General features: G+C 43.7%; 2 protein-coding genes across 9 annotated transcripts in view; both read right to left on the bottom strand.

Annotated features, from left to right (window-relative positions):
• Positions 1 to 11,003, bottom strand: part of itgb4 (integrin, beta 4) — a 30,574-nt gene extending 19,571 nt beyond the window's left edge. Inside the window, exons 1-12 of one of the 4 annotated variants that reach the window (XM_036955706.1) lie at positions 10,743 to 11,002; positions 8,708 to 8,795; positions 4,441 to 4,526; positions 4,133 to 4,215; positions 3,948 to 4,043; positions 2,853 to 3,057; positions 2,654 to 2,750; positions 2,269 to 2,440; positions 1,726 to 1,989; positions 1,384 to 1,473; positions 1,123 to 1,245; positions 215 to 382 (exon numbers count right to left, since the gene is read on the bottom strand). In XM_036955706.1, coding sequence (XP_036811601.1) covers positions 215 to 382; positions 1,123 to 1,245; positions 1,384 to 1,473; positions 1,726 to 1,989; positions 2,269 to 2,440; positions 2,654 to 2,750; positions 2,853 to 3,057; positions 3,948 to 4,043; positions 4,133 to 4,215; positions 4,441 to 4,519 — 1,377 coding nt within the window. In that variant the 5' untranslated portion in view covers positions 4,520 to 4,526; positions 8,708 to 8,795; positions 10,743 to 11,002. Of the gene's footprint in view, positions 1 to 214; positions 383 to 1,122; positions 1,246 to 1,383; positions 1,474 to 1,725; positions 1,990 to 2,268; positions 2,441 to 2,653; positions 2,751 to 2,852; positions 3,058 to 3,947; positions 4,044 to 4,132; positions 4,216 to 4,440; positions 4,527 to 8,089; positions 8,630 to 8,707; positions 8,796 to 10,742 lie in introns of those variants that run through there. The other 3 variants (XM_036955707.1, XM_036955704.1, XM_036955705.1) reach the window with 3 other exon arrangements.
• LOC110498908 (SAP30 binding protein) overlaps positions 9,055 to 21,826 on the bottom strand; it is a 45,710-nt gene continuing 32,938 nt past the window's right edge. Inside the window, exons 8-11 of one of the 5 annotated variants that reach the window (XM_036955710.1) lie at positions 21,608 to 21,711; positions 19,953 to 20,040; positions 19,488 to 19,694; positions 9,055 to 9,081 (exon numbers count right to left, since the gene is read on the bottom strand). In XM_036955710.1, the coding sequence (XP_036811605.1) occupies positions 19,513 to 19,694; positions 19,953 to 20,040; positions 21,608 to 21,711 (374 nt within the window). In that variant the 3' untranslated portion in view covers positions 9,055 to 9,081; positions 19,488 to 19,512. Of the gene's footprint in view, positions 9,082 to 18,761; positions 19,695 to 19,952; positions 20,041 to 21,607; positions 21,712 to 21,826 lie in introns of those variants that run through there. The other 4 variants (XM_021575607.2, XM_021575608.2, XM_021575609.2 and 1 more) reach the window with 4 other exon arrangements.

The raw sequence follows: 21,826 nt of genomic DNA, 5'->3' as shown, positions 1-21,826 counted from the left end.
TGTGTGTGTGTGTGTGTGTGTGTGTGTGTGTGTGTGTGTGTGTGTGGTGTGTGTGTGTGTGTGTGTGTGTGTGTGTGTGTGTGTCTGTGTGTGGTGTGTGTGTGTGTGCGTGCGTGTGGTGTGTGTGTGTGTGTGTGCGTGTGTGTGTGTGTGTGCGTGTGTGTGTGTGTGTGTGTGTGTCTTTGTGCTCATATGTGTCGGTCTGTCTTCATACCTTCTCACAGTCGCAGGTTTTACAGAGCACTTCGGCGTTGATGTTTAGAGCCGTGCTGAAGGTTGTCGGTTTGACTCTCATCTTCCCCTTTTTGTCACCCTGCTCCAGACTACACACATGTTGCTCCCCAACCATCTCACTGGCCTTGACACGCACCTTAAACTTCCCCTGGAAAACACAGAATGGGTTAGTGTGTGCGTGTAAATCATTTATATATACACAATAGATGACTGACAGGGGGTGCTGTTTTTGAAGCCACCGCGCCTCCATCTTGGCACCCACACCATTGTAAAAATATTTTGGAAGCTAAAGAAATGCATTTATTAATGTCTACATTTGTCTTAGCCATATTCATTCTATTAAAGACACCTAAATGCATCATTTTGAATGATATTATGTGAGCTAAACCCCCAAAATAAAAGGAGAAAACAACAAAAAAACAAATTTCTTTAAAGTATAATATGTTGAAAGTTGTAATGTTCCTGTCCCCACTACAACCCAAAATACTTAAATACATTTTGTCCTTGAAACATTTCATTGAAATTCTGTAGAATTCCATTCATTCCTATGGAGGACTGCTTCTTCTGGGGAGAACCAATATGGCCGACCATGTGGGGTGTGTGTGCGCGAATAGCAAAATAACAAAGAATAGCAAAATAACAAACATTTGACTAACCGGGGACATTTTGTTGGTCCCCACAAGGTCAAATGTTATTTCTAGGGGGTTTAGGGTTAAGGTTACAATTAGCGTAAGGGTTAGAATTAGGTTTAGGGTTAGGAGCTAGGGTCAGTTTCAGGGTTAGGGAAAATAGGGGAAAGGGGAAATAGGATTTTGAAATGGGACTGAATTGTGTATCCCCTCAAGGTTAGTTGTACAAGACTGTGTGTGACATCTAAGTGTTTCTTACTATTTGTCCAGGCTTGACTTTGAAGGTTCCAGCCTGCGCAACACTGCCACTGTACGATAGGACCTGAGCTTCTATAGCTTTAGGCCTGTCCTCAGCACGGATGCTGATCTTAGAGCGGATATTCTGAGAGGACGGACAGAGAGCATGATTAGGACATCTGGCAATGCCTTACGTAATAGCCCTTAGGGGATGGCATCAAGTAGAATCTAATTGAATTCATGTGTTCAATTTGCCACACCTGTAAAACAAGCCCATTCTCACCTCAAAGGCTTTCTCCAGGATATTGAGGATGTTAGCAGAGTCTTCCTGTAGCAGACCCAACTCAGCGATGGGGAAATACTCATAAAGCTTCTACACAGGGAGAACCCACAAAACATGAATAAGATATGTTTTTTGTCTGCAATGCTACAGAGGAGTTAAGAGGTATTTCAGGCCTCCCAGAACAGACAGTGGCTAAACTCAGTGGCCAAACCCCCATTACAGTAAGTATGATTGACTGGTGATGGTGAAAATAGGCATGATGCTCTGTTTGTAGGGTTAGAGTAAGGTTCAGGGTTAGGGTCAGGGATAGTAAGGTAAGCAGTGACTCTTCCGAGTTCTTACCTGATAATAGGTAAAGGAGTGGTTTGTGATGGCGAAGATGGGGATAATGTTGTGTTTGCCCAGCAGGCGGACCAGGGTGGGCACAGAGGGGTAGTCCTGCCTGGTGTCCTCTGTGTATTTCCCCTCGGGGTCCAGGTGGCACTGCTCGTCGTTGCGTGGCATGATGCCTGCCAGCACGTTGGCACCGTCCGCCTCGTAGTGGAAGGCCGACTCGGTGGAGAAGACCAGGAGGTGGGTGGCATGGCTACGCCAGCCGATCTTTTCCTGGAGGGGAGGAAGAGGAAAGAGACAGAAGGAAAGAGGGCGAGAGATACAGTTGGAAAAAGGGGAGACGGAGAAGAAAAGGGGTAAGGAGAGAGTTCTATACACGTGTAAGGAGGCTCTTAAAGTGTCACACAGAGCGGTGCACGACAGTTAACCAATCAAACAGCAAGCTTCAACTAATTAAACATCCCAGACGGGACAGCAAAGATGGTCGCCTGTGTCCCCTAACCGCAAGACATTGAATGGTAATATCCGTCTCAGTAAATCTAACTCTCCTACCCCGCAGACTGCAGCCTGCAGTATGGCGTCGAAGCCCCCCTCTGGAGCGTCCAGGTTCCCTGAGATCCTCTCCTTCTGCAGCTTCTCGTTGAAGGACCGCAGGTCAGGGGTCAGAGTGATCACATGACGGAACGAGAAGGGAGGGTCGCTGTTGGGCCAAGGCTTGGCAAGTCTGGAGAGAGGGAGGGAGGGAGAGGAAGAGGAGGAAAGGGGAGGGAGAGGCGGGAGGGAGCAAAATAGATAGAAGGACGGGCCATGAGTATGAGTAGTGAATAAATGCAGATATTTTGGTACCGTAGTAATGTTTACTTTTGGGTCTATGTGTGTATCTGTATCTGGATGTGTGGCTGTGTAGAGAGGATCAAAATAGTTTTCAAGTTCTTACTTGGATGGTCTCATGTCTGTCTGGGGCTCCACCACTTTGTCCACAAACTTGCCGAACCCGATGGTGTAATCATCAGACAGCTTCCCTACCAACGCAGCTGTATGGGGAACAGAACACATCAGTACCACAGACTACTCCAGTACTACAACTCTGAGGTCAATGGGGTAACAATCAGACTCATCGTTCACCTGGAACTTACCCAGCTCAGCACCCATTCTCTTAAGGTTGTCCAGGTCGTCCTCCATGGAGTTGGAGAAGTCCATAAGAATGTAGAGGTCCAGAGGTCCTTTAGCTGGTTCAAACACCTCCATCTCGATCTCCCTCTCCTCCCCTGGCAGCAGAGTCATAGACATCTCCTGAGGAGCTACCTGGGACTGCTTCAACAGCATGTCGATCTGCTCGTTCTATAGCGAGAGGGAGGGAGGGAGGGAGGGAGGGAGGGAGGGAGGGAGGGAGGGAGGGGTGTGTCATATCAGGTATGTAACATGGGGGACAAGGAGAAGTGTCTCCAACCTCAGCAAAAAGCACACCTTGCTTGTGAGTACACCTTCGCTTGTGAGCACACCTTGCTTGTGAGTACACCTTCGCTTGTGAGCACACCTTGCTTGTGAGTACACCTTGCTTGTGAGTACACCTTGCTTGTGAGTACACCTTTGCTTGTGAGTACACCTTCGCTTGTGAGCACACCTTGCTTGTGAGTACACCTTCGCTTGTGAGCACACCTTGCTTATGAGCACACCTTGCTTGTGAGTACACCTTGTTTATGAGCACACCTTGCTTGTGAGTACACCTTGCTTGTGAGTACACCTTGCTTGTGAGTACACCTTCGGTGTGTCATATCAGGTATGTAACATGGGGGACAAAGAGAAGTGTCTCCAACCTCAGCAAAAAGCACACCTTGCTTGTGAGTACACCTTCGCTTGTGAGCACACCTTGCTTGTGAGTACACCTTCGCTTGTGAGCACACCTTGCTTATGAGCACACCTTGCTTGTGAGTACACCTTGCTTGTGAGTACACCTTGCTTGTGAGTACACCTTCGCTTGTGAGCACACCTTGCTTGTGAGTACACCTTCGCTTGTGAGCACACCTTGCTTGTGAGTACACCTTTGCTCGTGAGCACACCTTGCTGCTTGTGAGTACACCTTTGCTTGTGAGCACACCTTGCACATTCATCGTTCGGCTGCAGACTGTTCTGTATGACAGTATTACCGAGGTAGCCAGACCAACAGTCTAATGAACACCGGTTAATTCATGCATCCGTGTAGTAAGGATTAGTGTCATGGTGATACTTACTCTTTCCATCGACATGCTGCTTTTGGCTGTCACCGCGCTATTACAGCCGCGGCTTATGATGTTGTCATGAAGGTCGCAGCGGGGACCATCAAAGATCTGTAAGCAAACACAAACATGGGTCACACTAAATATTTGTAGCGGGTAAGCGTTGTCTGTGGGCAACTTGAGTAGTGGTTTCTTCTCACCTCATCTGGACAGTAGGCACAGCCCTTCCCTGACTGAATACATTCTGAACAGGTGCTAGCCCTCGTAGCCAGACAGTGATTCACTATTGGACAGAGAAGCATAGCAGGAATATCTGTGTTGACATTTAGCATCAGTAGAATTCCAAATGAAAAATATGATTTGATTTTCAGTTAGAGATGACTCAACCTATTGCTCAACTGCATAAACAAGACGGGGTCTATCGACATATTAAAATAGCCAAAGAAAGAGTCAATACTGTAGTAATACGAGACACACAGTAACAATCACTTGATTCAATAATTCTCACCTTTTTCAGCGTAGCAACTGGCTGTGAGGACAGCAAGAAGTACAACCCCCATCAAGAGATTTAATGTCCATCTCCCCATCTCCCTCCTGCAACACACACACACAGTTTATGACCTTTCAACATTCCCCCACGGGCTCGACTACACTGACCTGGTGAGGTAGGAGTACTCTCGGTTAAATTTGCTACTTGACACTGCGTTTTCACTCCTTTGGAGAGGTTAAGGCGATCCTAGATATGTGCCTAAAGCAACTTCTACTTGGAGAGGTCAGGTAAGAGTATCATCAAGTTGACTCAAAGAGCCTCATCAATTAAAGAAAGTTGACTTTCAGCCTCTAGTATTGCCTCCTGTGTTTCATTATCTGCCTCCTGTATTGCATATTCCTCCAGTGACCTCAGTATCTGGTTATTCCTCTACAGAAATATTATGGTGTAACCCAAACCATCTGGCCCTGGTTGGCTCAGGTCTCTTTGTGGGCTTACCGCAGAGACCTTACACTTCTACAGAACAGAGAGACACTGTGAGCCATCCACACATTCAGAGAAGGATCTGTGCTCAGCCTATCTGCATGATCAACTAACTTCCACGCTGAACACTCCTTAAAGGGAAAATCCACTCAAAAAAACGATATTTGGTATTGTTTTCATTAGTCCACTACTGATGCACTTTTTACATGTCGGCAGTCAAGTTTTCAAGATATTGGACTTTCAAGAAGCAAAGTGTCACTGTGCACTTCATAAAACATTGTTGGATTGTCTAAACAGTGGAATGAAAAATGAAAAAATGAAAAAATGAAAAAAATACTAAAATACGGATTGTCCCTTTAATAAGCAGATGTAACGTCGAACGAAAAAAACATCCCTAGCACATCAAACAGATGGAAACTAAAGGCAATTTCACACTCTATCCAAGACAGAGCCAGCTATATCCTGCCATGCCCTGACTGCAGCACACAAATCCCTTTTATGTTATCCATATGCCAAACTAAAGACAGATCCTCCACAGCCAAACTTCAGACAGTGGGAGAATCAGCTTGTGAAAACGAGTTGGGGCAGGCATGGTGAAATGAATTGCAACGGGGAAGCGCTGAAGTGGAACTGTGTGAGATATTCCAGGGGAATGTTCTTCCAGACAGCAGGAGAGACATTGTTTGATGTAAACGTTGTGTGAAAGGAGCTGCAGTCTTATACAGTAGTAGACAGCAATCATAGACATGGAAAACCACACAGATTTTCTCCACAGGGAATCTCACATTTGAAGTGAATGCTGACAGAATGTGCTCGTAATTGAATCAGAGGAGAAAGAGGGTTTTATGATCCAAATCCCCCCACCCCCACCTCACCCACTATTTTGACCATTGACTCACCGAACAGGAATTTCCCCCCAAGGCGAGAAACTGACCCAACCATCACAAAAACAGAGCAGGAAAACACAGGACCTGGCACTTACTGTAGTGTAGCACCTTATCGTGAACTTGAGCTGCCTACAGGTGTGTGTGTGCACGTGCGTGTGTGTGTGTGTGTGTGTGTGTGTGGGTTTCCGGTATTACCGGTCACATTTATCACTGACCAGGTTGAGTAGGCTAAGAGAGAAAAACAGGACCAATGATATCTTCACTGTGAGGAGGAATGTAAGGTCCATAAAGATTGTCCGTTAACTACTGTTAAACACAGCCACATCAAAGAAGAACAATGTCTAAAGTTGAAGAGACTTTCTCATGGAGACAGTTAAAAGTGCTAAGAGTTTGAGGGGAAAAAAACAATAAAGTTGTGCTTGAATTTACCTTGGTCTAAATGAAAAAATATAAGGGCCTCCCGAGTGGATTAGAGGTCTAAGTCACTGCATCACAGTGTCACTACAGAGCCAGGTTCAATCCCAGGCTGTGTCACATCCGGCTGTGACAGGGAGTCTCATTGCGCTCTAGTGACTCTTTGTGGCGGACCAGGTGCCTGCAGGCTGACTTCGGTCGTCAGTTGAACTGTGTTTCCTCCGACACATTGGTGCCAGGTGTTAAGGAGCAAGGATCGGCGGGTCATGTTCTGGAGGACGCATGACTCGACCTTCGCCTCTCCTTAGCCCGTTGGAGAGTTGCAACGATGAGACAAGATTGAGAAAAGGGGGTTCAAAATGAACAAACAAGTTGTGACTGTATCCAAATAAACACTGGGTGAGAACTGGTTGAATCAATGTTGTTTCCACATAATTTCAACTAAAATATTTGACGTTGAATAAACATGGAAAACTGATTCGATTTCCAAAAAATAGTCATCGTAAGGGATTTCAACTTTTAACCTAAATCCAAATGTTTAGTTGATTTCATGTTAGTTGACAACTCAACCAAATGTAAATTAAAAACTATACGTTAAAATGACATCTGTGCCCAGTGGGAGATGTATAAAAAGACAGATTCAGAATGTAAAGACCGAAAGAGAGAGAAAGACAGGGGGAAATATTTTTAAAAACACATGAATCATTGCTAGCTCAGTAGTTATTGCTTTAAATAACATGCCCGGCGGCCAGGTGAACATTCCAACAAAGGGAGGGGCCCTAAACCGTTATGACATCATTAGGGAGAGTCACGTCAGTCAGTGACAGGGAGCACAGCCAGGTCCTTCCATGAGACAGCTAGGTAAATCAACCCTCAACTACACACCTGGAGCACTCAGTCAGCCCCGTATAAACACAGTTACTACATGAACACACCATCAGTCCATCTAAGCCAGGCAAATACATCTGACCAGGTAAACACATGCGGGAACAGCTATCTGAGAGTGCAAGAGTGGAGAGACGTCCAGGACCTTTTCTCGGTCTGTGGGTTTTCATTCTGCTGCAATCAGAACGAGAGTCCCTTGTGGTCTGCACTGTCACAACGCACACTGTAATTTCCCTGTAAATCTAGTTGGGTCTATGTGACCAGAAAGGGAGCGGTACTCAATAGTAGTTGGTGGGGGGAAAAAAAAAACACATTCTGCAAGAAGAAGAATGTTGTTAGGCAACAACGTTTCTTACAAGCCATTCACAAATATGGTTTGATTGCAGTAAAATACATGAAATGCTTCTCTGTATCCCTTCGAATCAGCATAGGGTTTTTGAATGTATAAATCCTCATCTCTAAGGGCAGGTGGATACCTGCAAAAAGAGCCTCTATTGTGAGTTCATTTCATCTGCAAAACTGAATTCTTCTTCCATAACCGTCTTCACTTGTGTCACATTTTGGTCTAAGCATGGTTCACTATGGAGGAATGAGACGCAGAACAACGTCAGAGGGACAACAACAAAACACCTTGTAAGAAGTCGAGCTACAGACTCCTACTCTAACTTACTTTAGTGATCCTTGATTTGAGTGACATACACTCTAATAAAAAACACAGGTCGTAGGCATTGTAAAGTGATATGCTTTAACTATTTTATCATGCAGAGTCCTCTGCTTGCTTGCTGCCTCGTGGCCAGGACTTCCATGCCCCCCCCCCCCCCCCCCCCCCCCCAGATATTTCTATAGGACTCTAATAAGGATAAATAAAAGATAAATGTAATAAAACGAATTTGGCAATACTCAAGTAGATAACTATAAGTAGTGGTAGATCAGTGAAAGCAATGGGCACAATTATTGAGTTTATACCAATAGTTAAAGAGATTACTGATCAAACAAACCTGTTATGGCTGCCTTGCCCAATCCAAGTCCAAAAGTCTGACCAAAAAAAATAAGGAAAAGCTTAATCCTCTTTTCTTTAACTCTCCACTCTTCTGTAAAGTTAGTATCCACCTGCCTCTGGGGGAGGGAAACCTCCTTTACGAGCCTTCAAGTCCAAGTTCCACGTTTCCAGGAATCTCTAATGCTAGTGCACAGGAGAGAAACACACTTTTACTTTCGCCCTCTCTTTCTCTCTCTCTCTCTCTCTTTCTTTCTTCCTTCCTTCCTTCTCTGCTCAGCTCCGTTAAATATTGACTCCTATCCCCTTGAACCTGGAGGTGAGGCGCCCGTGTGTGCGCGTGAGTGTCACAGTCTTGAAATGAGAGAGAGACAAGGGAGAGTGAGAGCCACCGAGTGTGTTTGTGTGAGCATGTGAGTGTAAAAATATGTGTGCTGAGATTTGATCCCTCCTCTAACTTGCACCCACTCACACTCTCTCCCTGTCTCAAGCTCAGGTAAGTAGCTAACAGTATAGATAACTCCCTTCCTCTATATGTCACCTGGCGTTTTTACTTTCAAAGCTCCACACCTCTAAATGTGCCCCCCTCCCTGCTACATTCCTTTCAGGCTGGGCTCACCTGTGTGGGCTTGAGCCTGGCGAAGCTGGCCCCTCCCTCTGTGGCCCAATCTCATGGGAGTGGCAGAGAACAGAACACTGTCTGGAGGCTACGGGAAACAGTCACAGTCAAAAGTACACAAAGAGCTGGAGTGCAGTACTGGACTTCTACATACCTCTGTGTGTGTGTGTGTGTGTGTGTGTGTGTGTGTGTGTGTGTGTGTGTGTGTGTGTGTGTGTGTGTGTGTGTGTGTGTGTGTGTGTGTGTGTGTGTACAGAGATTTGCTTTCCCTCGCAAATATACAAACAAACTCACTTTAATTAGTGACATGATATCAAACAGCGCAAGAACATTTATTGAACTTGAAACGCACAAACACACACACACACACACTCCTAAACTGTGCGTGCAGCTGGAGTAAATGAGATGGAAAAGCGGGCAGTGCAGTAATGTGCATTCCTGGGCACAGAGACCAGAGAGAAGAGGGGGAGCAGAGGGCACCAGACCCAGTCACCATGCCCACCTGGCACACTGCCCTCTCTCTGGGGCTAACCTCTGACTGTGTGTGTGTGTGTTTGTGTGTGTGTTAAAAAGAGTTCCATGCACTTTCATGCACTGTGAAATATAGTATATGTACATATGACCACATTATAGTATTTTACTGCCATCAGCTCTATTGAAAGAGTTAAAGGCATGAACTCTGTGCTGTATCTGTTACTGTTCACCTTGGAGGGGATATGAGCTCTGCCCCGACCAGACCACAGACCACAGACCAGCTGTTATAGGTTACACAGCTCCTGTGGCTAGACCTGCTCTTACTGGAGAAACCACTGTCCAGTGTCCACACGTAGCCCATGAGACGCAGATCAAAACCAAGACAGTAGATCTATGGGGTCTTAAGACTCAGGAGACCGAGACTCTCTGATCCACAGGGGACTGAAAACCCATCAAACAGGCTTATTCAGCAATTAGAGAGAACAGGCACTGCATCTCATAGAGTACTCAGACTCCTGTCTGGCATACTATGACTCATAGGTGATAAAACAGCCTTTTCCACCACAATGGACTGTTTGGAAACGACATCATTAAAACAGAACACAGCCATGCTCATATCAACAACGTTTGGTTTAAACAATGGTTTAGTCCTCTCCAGAGGAATAGAAATGTTGCAAAAACACCACTCCCTTCTTCCCTCCCTCTCTCCTTAGTTTTTGGCAATGTTGCCAACACAAACATCACTTTGCCTTAGTTTTTGATTGAGGGAGTTATAGGGTGTCGCTTTCCTACAACTTCTCAATTTGTGCAAGGGTTCTAGCGTCAGCAACGGTAGGAGGGTGTTCTTAATCTTGAACAATGCTTTCAATATTACCAAGACATTCGTACAAAAAGGTTTACTGCAGTCCAGTATACATGTGTAAGTACTTATTGTGCATATTATTGCAGTATACCTGTTACTTTCTGGTGTTGTACAAAACCGGCTTGACAATGGATATTAGACCCAACTATCACAAAGCTCTGACACATACATGGAAACTTCAAAGGAGACCCACTGGATGCCTGCAGGAAAGCCAGCCCATGGCAGGCTAATGTGGCGGTAACAGGGAACTTAATAAAAGGATGTTGGTTTTGTGACACACCCTTACACTCTTCTCAGATAGGGCATAGCTGCCAGGCAACCCAGTAACCTCTAACCTCTAAGAGTGTTTTTAAAACAACTTTATAAAAGCATGATATTGAATGCCCAGCAAAAAAACATAAAAAGGCTATACTAGTTGTAATATATAGGCCTAGTAGACTAATTGTATGCCAGCTTTCTCAGAGAGATGTCTAACAAACACGCATGTGCTTTAAAGCTAAACGTTATGCGACATCCGGATTCTGACTGTGCCCTGTTTGTCGAAATGACCGCTGCGGGTGGCACTCCCAATCCCAAACATTTAGACATGCCAAAAGCACACTGGAAAAAAAAAATGCATCTCCCTCAATGTCTTTTTGAATAGTGCAAATTTCTAATATAATTTAACATAATCAAACACAGATTTGAACAGATACTCACATTTGTTCCACTCTAAAAATGTTAGGCTGCACAACTTAGTTTGTTACCGATAAACACAACTCGTCCGTTACGGATGGCAGGTGGTATTGGCGCATACGGGATGCGCGTGAATCATGATATTGACAGGCTTCGACGAAATAAAGCCTACCATAGTCTATTTGACACTAATCCAGTCAAAATGTCATTGCGTACAGAATGTCCAAGTTTAGAGCTTTTTTGGGAGTCCCCAATACTGTCCCCAACTCCAACTCTCGCGCTCTGTGAAACACACTGTCTAGTGCCAACCTCGGATTTCCATGACAAAGGCGCCCGTTCTTAGATCATTGCACTTGCTCAATAGTCTTTGTGTGGAACTTTTTTCAATAAAACGGGTACAAAGACTGCCAATGCGACATTTGGTCTGTTTCTCGGAGGAGTGGAACACCCATTCTTGAAGCTATAGGCCTAGGCTAAATAAGTGCTTGGTGTTTCAGTGCATTTTGTCCAAACATGGACTGAAAATCTCTTAGACCAGTAGCTAGCCTGTTGTTATGTATACCCACAACATTTGGCGTGGATAATGTTTCAGACAATTCGACTTCTTATTCACTGAATACATTGTGAGTCAACCCTGTGTCAGTGCACCAGATGAAAGGTCTTATTTTTCAGGCAGTGTTAAGGCCGGGTCAGCACTTAGCTGTACATTGGGTGCGTCTCGTGACTCACCTGTGTGCAGAAACACGCACACACAGTTCCAAGGACAGGCCCAGCTCAGCCAAAAGCGTGTGTGTGTGGGTGCGCGCGTGGTACAGACGTATCTCAGCACACTGCCAACAGAGAGTAGGAGGGAGGGAGAGAGGGAAAGGAAGAAAGAGAACCCCCCCCCCCCCCCCCACCCCCACAAATAACAATACTGATAACAGAGGGGAGATTGAGAGAGGGTGAGAAAGAGAAAAGTAGTAAAAATTGTTTTTGCACAAGCAGAAGAAAGTTTAATGACATATTGAAACTCATAGTGTTTTTATTTACTTCTGTTCCTAGTTCAACAGACTCCACTCTCATCTGGTTTTAGTGTTCAGGAGTATCTTGGGAAGCCGAGCTAGTGATGGGATGCGAACCAGGAGTGCTTATATCTTCAATATTCATATTTGACATTCCTGATGGACATATTCATATCTGGGCAGTGGGCCCTATAGCCTGACAAGCTGAAAGAGATGAAAAACACAGGAAACTCAGTCAATATAGACGGGTGGGTTGTTAAGCAACAAAAACAATCCAAGCGCAACAATGGAGAAAAACGGGGGTTGGCATAGAATCAAAGGATTGTTGACATAGTTTGACAACAAATTAAAGACAGAAATACATTTGCACAAAGAGCACTTGATTGCTCTCAAATACATCATTAAAGTTGTTGGTTAGCTAGCTATCAATTATTTAGCCATATTAGCATTGACATGACAAGAGTCAAAACAAGACATGGTATCAATAACAAGATACAACGAGACACGTACGATTCCCCACATGGTAGCTTCTTTTCATTGTTGCTAGCTATCTGACCATAACACAACACGTGGACTTCTGCCCCATCACAGGAACACATTGTTGTCATGACATTGTCAGCTAACCCACAGCTATTCACTTAAATGTTTGTTCATTTGCAAGGTCTCAAGGTTAGTCTGAAATGCCATGACAGGGAACCTTGGATGTGTCTTAGTTATCTTTCATGGCTTCCTATGTTACCACCATATTGGCTTTCACTCAAAACTCCCCTTAATGAGTACAGGCCTCTGTACTCATCAAGAGACAAACCAGCCACTTGTGACATCCTCAATACACTTAGAAAGGATATGGCACAGAGGTTAAAGCAACAACAACAAAAATCCCATGACTGAAACTTTAGTCAATCTCAGATTGATTAACTTGGTCCCAGACAACCTCCCCTTTCATGTAAGAAGGTCATGACCATCATGCTTTTAGGAAAAACTGCAAGTTTGTCCATTTCTAGTCCCCTTGCTTTGGGGGTCCGGGATCCTCCCCGGAATAATTTGTATGTAGATAGACTGAGAAGCTCAGTTCTGGGGACTTTTCAAAATAACCTTCTACTCCAAAATGAATGAAAATAAAATCATGCTGACACCATCTAAAATATAATTTCCACCTGCGGAAATGGGTCCAACAACATATTGGTAAAAATTGTACAAAGTATTTTAAAATATTGGACCATGTATATAGCCTATGCATTACCACCTGTAGCCCAACTGATGAAGCATAGTGGCTATGCAATGTAAATAGGCTGAAGCGTGTTGTTTGTCCATCTGCATTTAGCCCATTGGACACAACGTCCTGATTGTTATTATTCATTATTATTATTTAATTATACATGATTATTATTCAGTTTCTATGACAAGGTATGTCATTGCCCTTTTAATACGACATTGCCCCTTTAAGAGTTATGTTGTAGTGATTGATGGGAAGTTCGGCTCTTTTTACTCTGATCTTTTCGACTCGTACAGTCAAAAGAAGAAAAACTTCCGACTAATTTCGTTCATTTGAGTCAGTAATGCCGCGCAGGACCCATTACCGACGAACTGAAAACTCGAAAGAGTCATGTTGCTACGAGCCTCCCGTTCACATGTCGTTCAAGCATAGGGTGGTTTATTGGAGCTGTCATTTGTGATTTATTTATTAAGGTGTGCTTTAAACAGTGTATATTTGTAGATTGCTAGGCATACACATTAGATTATTTCTTGATACATTTGAAACGAGGTCTAGCTGTGGCTGCTACAGGACTAGAGTGTCCTCTTGGATTGCATTGCTTGATAGCTGTGAGAGTGATAAACGATTTGTTTTCGAGTTGGAGTTTGTTGAGCAAAGGCTGTGTATGTTTTGGTTCTAAAAAGCTATCCATCATAACATTAAATAATCAATTGCACAATGCGATCAATTATCAGTTCTTACGGTATTTGTATTCTCTATCTACCGTCATGATCTATTTTATTGCGCGCACATGTAAAACGGTGGTCGGAGCACGTCTCTGGAGCGTGTATTAATCCTGCTATAAAACACTTTGCGGCCGGCACTCGCACGTAAAATTTCTGAACGAGTCACTCAGATAAAATAATCATGACTCTCAAGTCAGTAAAAAAGAGTCGTTCAAAAATAACGAATCGTTCGCGAACTGCACATCACGACTCTGTTGCTCAGCTGCGCCTAAACCAGTGGTTCCCAAGCAGGGGTACTAGGACTTCTGGGCCTACTTGAGTAGACCATACTGGTAAAATGGTAAAATGCACGGGGGTACTTCAGGGATAGGCTTACTCCAGGCAGAGCAGAATTCAGTTGATGGTAAACTAACCGAAAATGTTGGGTACCACTGGCCTAAACCATGCTTGAAACTCCGGTTGTAAAACTGCGTTTGTAAAACGATGCCACATGCGCAATTGAAGGATTATATAAATACACGTGGTGGCAATGTGAAACTTGGATCCCCCGATTTTGTTTTAACAAAGGCCAAAAATGCTATCAAAATACATTTGCCAAAGCTGCTTTTAAAAGTGTTTTTCCGCGATTTAATTAAGAACGGTTGTGTATTTAATGCTTGTCTGAATACATATTTCCTTCATATGGCTCCCGAAATTTGAATTCGCCTCGAGAGGATTATCCCTGTAAAATATGTGATCACATATCTTGGTATTAAAGTTAGCAAAGATCAGAAAGAACGGGCCAATTTAAATGTATTTCCTATTGTAGAGGAAGTTGGAAAGATATTTAACTCCTGTTTATTAAGAGATCTTTCTTTATCCGGACGTGTACTTTTATCAAAATCTGAAGGTCTGTCCAGATTAGTTTATACTTTCCTTGCCTTGGATGTTCCTCTGTCAGTAACTAAAATGGTTGATACTAAATTATTTAACTTCATATGGAGGAATAAACCTCATTATTTTAGAAAAGCAGTAATATTTGGCACCCAAGGTGAGGGAGGGTTGAATGCTCTGGATATTAAAACCTCTAATATAATATTTAAGATGAAATGGAAACAAAACTATTTAAGAAATAAGGATTGCATCTGGAATATCATCCCTAATTTAATGTTCCAACAGATTGGTGGTCTAGAATTCTTACTCAAATGTAACTTTGATTTGGGTAAAATCCCTAATTAAACTTGCAAACTTTCCTAAACAAGTACTTCTAACTTGGAACCTCATGTACAAACACAATTTTTCCCCACATAGGTATACAATCTGGAAAAATAAAGACATAAAATACAAAAACAAGTCTTTGATTTTCCAGAACTGGTATGACAACAGTATTATTTGGGTTAAACAATTATTGAATAATGATGGACAACTATATGATTATCCAGAATTGATTAGAACACACAATGTTGCATTCACTCCTGAGGAGTATCAACTTGTTGTTAGAGCTGTCCCTAAAGGTGCTATTCTTCTTTTAGGAGAATATAACAATACTCCAAGTGCAACTGTTGAGGATTTTGTAGCCTCAATACAATTAGAATTGACATTTTAAACTACAAATGTAATAACATGTATATAAGGAAACTATGTCAATATGTTACTATTCCCTCTGCTAAAATGTACTGGAATGCAGCCCTAGGACAAGTGAACTGGAACAAAGTTCCGTTATTGTCTGGTAAATATTGTATATCTAAGGTGAAAGAAGTATGATACAAACTCATTCATAGAATCCACCCTGTAAAGACCTTTATTATACACAGATTTAAAATAGCTATTGATAACAAATGTGTATTTTGTGGTTGTGACCCAGAAACTCTTGACCATTTATTTTGGGACTGTTCTTATGTCAGAAGATTTTGGTGTGAGTTAGAAGATTTTATTTTAAAAGAAACAACTATTAATGTTAATTTGAAAGACTCGGATATTATGTTTTATTTTGAACCAAATGATATGGACCCTGATTTAACTTTCCTTGTTCATTTGTTTTTCTTTCATGGAAGATTCTTTGTCCATAAAATGAAGTGGGCAGAGAACAAACCCCTCTTCACATTATTTAAGATAGAATTTATATATTATTTTGAAATGATCAGTAAACGTAAAAACAAAAAAGCAATACACACCCTAAAAGTGTTTAACAAATAGAAAATGAATCTTGATATGTAATACCCCTGTCTGTTAGGTTTATGTACTCTTGTTTCTATAGTTCAGTTTTTTTGGATTTGTTGTGTTCAAAATAAAAACTTAAAATAAAAACAATAAAAAGGAATATTATCTTGCGTAGAACACATGACAACAAGCCAACTAGGTAAATATGTCAACTATTATAACTATGGAGTAGTCGAATTTTGTTTTAATAACATTACACGTCAAAAATAGTAGCAAATAGTACTTGGCCTATCCACTGGGTACTGGAGAAGACCCATGAGGTCTACTGGTAAAATGCACGAGGGGGTACTTCAGTGGTAGGCCTACTGCAGGCAGAGCTAAATTCAGTTGATGGTAAACTAACCGAAAAAGGTTGGGTACCACTGGCCTAAACCATGCTTGAAACTCTGGTTGTAAAACTGCATTTGTAAAACGATGCCACATGCGCAATTGAAGGATTATATAAATAAGTGATAAAGTATATAGGCTTTCAATTACTGTGCCAAGAGCTACAGTAGGCTATACTGCTGTGTGAGTTGAGCGCCGCTGTGGTGCGCATTATATACTATTTGATTCCCTTCATCTAAATATCGGAGTGTCATCAACAATCATGCATGTCAATTCAGTGCACGCAGCTTAACAGAGAAAATAAACTCAGTAAAAAAAGAAACGTCCCTTTTTTAGGACCCTGTCTTTCAAAGATAATTCGTAAAAATCCAAATAACTTCACAGATCTTCATTGTAAAGGGTTTAAACACTGTTTCCCATGCTTGTTCAATGAACCAAAAACAATTAATGGACATGCACCTGTGGAACGGTCGTTAAGACACAAACAGCTTACAGACGGTAGGCAATTAAGGTCACAGTTATGAAAAATTAGGACACTAAAGAGGCCTTTCTACTGACTCTGAAAAGCACCAAAAGAAAGATGCCCAGGGTCCCTGCTCATCTGCGTGAACATGCCATAGGCATGCTGAAAGGAGGCATGAGCACTGCAGATGTGGCCAGCCAGGGCAATAAATTGCAATGTCTGTACCGTGAGACGCCTAAGACAGCGATAAAGGGAGACAGGACGGACAGCTGATCATTCTCGCAGTGGCAGACCACGTGTAACAACACCTGCACAGGATCGGTACATCCGAACATCACACCTGCGGGACAGGTACAGGATGGCAACAACAACTGCCCGAGTTACACCAGGAATGCACAATCCCTCCATCAGTGCTCAGACTGTCCGCAATAGGCTGGACTGAGGGCTTGTAGGCCTGTTGTAAGGCAGGTCCTCACCAGACATCACCGGCAACAACGTCGCCTTTGGGCACAAACCCACCGTTGCTGGACCAAACAGGACTGGCAAAAAGTGCTCTTCGCTGACAAGTCACGGTTTTGTCTCACCAGGGGTGATGGCCAGATTCGCGTTTACCGTCGAAGGAATGAGCATTACACTGAGGCCTGTACTCTGGAGAGGGATCGATTTGGAGGTGGAGGGTCTGTCATGGACTGGGGCGGTGTAATACATCATCATCGGACTGAGCTTGTTGTCATTGCGGGCAATCTCATCACTGTGCGTTACAGGGAAGACATCCCTCATGTGGTACCCTTCCTGCAGGCTAATCTTGACATGACCCTCCAGCATGACAATGCCACCAGCCATATTGCTCATTCTGTGCGTGATTTCCTGCAAGACAGGAATGTCAGTGTTCTGCCATGGCCAGCGAAGAGCTCGGATATCAATCCCATTGAGCACGTCTGGGACCTGTTGGATCGGAGGGGGAGAGCTAGGGCCATTCCCCCCAGAAATGTCCGGGAACTTGTAGGTGCCTTGGTGGAAGAGTGGGGTAATATCTCACAGCAACAACTGGCAAATCTGGTGCAGTTCATGAGGAGATGCACTGCAGTACTTAATGCAGCTAGTGGCCACACCAGATACTGACTGTTACTTTTGATTTTGACCCCCCCCCCCCTTGTTCAGGGACACATTATTCAATTTCTGATAGTCACATGTCTGTGGAATTTGTTCAGTTTACATCCCAGTTGTTGAATCTTATGTTCATACAAATATTTCCACATGTTAAGTTTGCTGAAAATAAACGCAGTTGACAGTGAGAGGACGTTTCTTTTTTGGTTGAGTTTGCAATATTTGAGAATACATTTATTTGGGAATACTTTTCGTGAACAGACATGTTTCTAGACACGCTTGTCTGTTTAAGGCTGTCATCTCCAAACCAGCCCGGAGGTACAGATCTCAAAAACGACCTCTCCAAAAACCTTGACAGATATCCTTCGCAGTTACGAAGAACTTTAACCCCTAGGATATGGTTAAGGTTGACAAGCACTCAAGTCAATTGGTGATATGGTGATCTGTTGAGTGTAAGCTGATCTGATTTCCTCTAGTAAACGACTCAGATTCTGAACTTTGACCTCTAACTGTGCTTCAGAAGACTGCGGGGCGGGGTGGTGTGTTATCGTTCCTGCTGGATGGAATTAAAGTCCGATAAAGAGAGGGATAAAAGAAAAGGAAGAAGTGAAGGATGGATGTAAATCACAACCGCACCTGGCCACAGAAATTCCCAAAGTGCACAGAAATAGATGGACGGAAAGAGGGGGAGAGAGAGAACGTGGGTAGTGGATAGAAAAGAGACAGAAGGGGAACATTTAAAGAGAGGAGAGCGAATGGAAGGGAGACAGCGAGGCAGAAATTCCTCTGGCCAGATTCAGGCCAGTGGCTGCAGTCAATAGATCTGGAACACAATAACACACAATAACATTCCTTAATTTCCTGGACAGAACATTCAAAGCTTTAGAGAACAGCATGAAAATAATTGTATGATCAAATACTAAATACTACTTACATCTTATGTATAAAATACAGTTTATGTTGAACCCAAGACGACCGAACAAGAATGGACACACACTCCAATTGAAAATGCAGTATGACGTTTGTTTTATTTACCATCCTATCATCATCATCATCAGTGATATATGTACATTTGTAAAAAATATTTCCGCTAAGCTCTTTGAATAAGCCATTGAAAATGAGACAAGAAACGTTGGTGCCAATGTCCATAGTCTGTCCAGTAGATGGTCAAAACACAGAACATAGGAAATAGCACAAATATACACTGTGGGTAGAAAGGAAATGATGTTATAGAGCCCAAAACTAATAGTAATATATACTGTACCATAACAGGTGGGTTGATACTGTAAGATACCATTTTACAGGAGGATGGAATAAAGAAACTAACTCAAGTTTCAGTCAAGAGGCTAGCAAGTTATGCCATAACTAGGCTACTTTCTAGGTAGGGTGGTTTTCCCCATGGATAGTCTTTAGCTAACATCAAAACACTTTCTTGTCGACAGAAAAAAAAAACAGATCAATGCATAACTTCAACAGGGTGCTGACTGGAGAGCTGGATGAAACAGGAACCTTATGTTGATATCAATGCAGAAATTACAGAAAAATTGTCTCATTGAATCTCAAGTCAGGCTTGAGTCCTGTGACCAAATGTTGTAGATCCAATCCCAGAGACCGACGGCAGTAGAGATGCAGAGGTTCATGTGACATCCATATTGTCTGAAGACATTCTTTCACCCTCCCCTCTTTTTGCATTTAGTAATACAGCCACACAGCTCAATGTGCACGCACACACACTTCCTCTCCCCATGCCGGTTCACTGCTTAGCTTTCTTCTGGATGGTGCCAACGGCGGAGATGACGGTGGTCTTGGTTCCGCTGGCGGTGGTTGTCACGGAGACCACCCCTGGCAGGGTTGCCGTGGTAGTGAGCAGTGCGGGCTGGGCCAGGGTCACGGGCACTGCAGAGTCCCACTTACTCTTCCTCTTCTGAGCCTCTGCTGGGGGTGGAGAGAGGCGGGAGAGAGAGAGAAAGTGAACGGGAGAGAAAGGGAACCAGATATACTCTATAATCTTGACCTTTTTCTCTTTCAGGAAGGTCACAACCTAAAATCAGCCAGGGATGATAATGTTTCTATGGAGTGTGGGGGGCTCATCTCTCTGCCAGTGACAGTAGAAGAGGTGTTGGTGGTGATAGTTGTCTAGGGGTTGGGGCTAGGGGTTGATTTGGAACACAGTTGTGTGTGATGCGAGTGTACCTGTAGCTGTGGTAGTAGCTGTATTGGTGGTGGGAACTGCTGCATTGGTGGGGATTGTCCCTTTCTTAGTGCCCGTCACAAACTCAATCTAGGAGAGGAGAGAGGAGACAAAATACTTCACCATACTCATACTGCAGAGGGCTGAGCGGAGCCAGGCTGGGTTGTGCTGACATTGTGTTGTGATGAGCCTTAATCTCTTGGCAGGACACTTCTCTGGAAGTGTGTGGAGAGAATAAACTAGAGGCTGCTGGTGGCAACATGCCCCTGACACACAGACTGATAAAAGAGAACGGCCCGTTCTGTGATTGGTAAAACAGTAAAGGAGAGGAGTAAACGTACGTACAGGGTTGGCAAAGATATTTTCTCTGAACAGGTACACTACATAACCAAAAGTATGTGGACACCCCTTCAAATGAGTGGTTTCGGCTATATCAGCCACACCCATTGCTGACGGGGAAAATAAATAAATCGAGCACACCGCCATGCAATCTCCATAGACAAACAGCGGCAGTAGAATGACCTGTACTGAAGAGCTCAGTGACTTAACGTGGTACCGTCATAGGATGCCACCTTTCCAACAAGTCAGTTCATCAAATGTCTGTCCCGCTAGAACTGCTGTGGTCAACTGTAAGTGCTGATATTGTAAAGTGGAAATGTCAAAGAGCAACAACTGCTCAGCCGCAAAGTGGTAGGCCACACAAGCTCACAGAACGGGACAGCCGAGTGCTGAAGCGCAGCGCCTAAAAAAAACAGTCTGTCCTCAGTTACAACACTCACTACCAAGTTCCAAACGGCCTCTGGAAGCAACGTCAGCACAATAACTGTTCATCAGGAGCTTCATGAAATAGGGTTCCATGGCCGTGGAGCTGCACACGATGCCAAGCATCGGCTGGAGTGTTGTTAAGCTTGCCACCATTGGAAATGCGTTCTCTGGAGTGATGAATCACGTTTCACCATCTGGCAGTCCGACGGATGAATCTGGGTTTGGCGGATGCCAGGAGAACACTACCTGCCCGAATGCATAGTGCCAACTGTAGAGTTTGATGGAGGAGGAATAATGGTCTGGGGCTGTTTTTCATGGTTCGGGTTATGTCCCTTAGTTCCAGTGAATGGAAATCTTAACAGTACAGCATACGATGACATTCTAGACAATTCTGTGCTTCCAACTTTGTGGTAACACTTCGGGGAAGGCCCTTTCCTGTTTCAGCAGAAATGTACGTACAGAAATGTTTTTTTGAGATCGATGTAGAGGAACTTGACTGGCCTGCACAGAGCCCTGACCTCAACCCCATCGAATACATTTCAGATTGAATTGTCACGCCGATTGCGAGCCAGGCCTAATCGCCCAACCTCAGTGCCTGACCTCACAAATGCTCATGGCTGAAAGAAAGCAAGTCCTTGCAGCAATGTTCCAACATCTAGTGGAAAGCCTTCCCAAAAGAGCGGAGGGGACCAGCAGCAAAGGGGGGACCAACTCCATATTAATGCCCATGATTTTGGAATGAGATGTTCAACTTGGATGTCCACATACTTTTGGCCATGTAGTGAATATGTTTTAAACAGAGGTTGGGGATGGGGTTAAGAGGAGAGCAGGCATGGTTTTGTTTTATGCGTGTGTGGGGGGGTGAAAACGTGTGTATTGGAATTCAGGTTACCTCAGGTCCCCTCTTCAAGTCAATAAAAGCGCCCGTGTCCCTCACCTTCGTCCTGTCCTTCTTGGCTTTCTCCAGTTTATCCATCTCTACCTTCTGAGCTTTGGCTGCAGGGAGGGAATGAAAACAGTTCAGCTGATAGGACTACCACAGACTGGCAAGCACATATAGCCACAAACAAGCACATGCCTGTCCGCACACATTCACACCAATGACTTCCTT

The sequence above is a fragment of the Oncorhynchus mykiss genome, chromosome 20 (assembly GCF_013265735.2).
Source record: "Oncorhynchus mykiss isolate Arlee chromosome 20, USDA_OmykA_1.1, whole genome shotgun sequence".
Taxonomy (NCBI): domain Eukaryota; kingdom Metazoa; phylum Chordata; class Actinopteri; order Salmoniformes; family Salmonidae; genus Oncorhynchus; species Oncorhynchus mykiss.
This window is presented reverse-complemented; position numbering and strand designations above follow the sequence as displayed.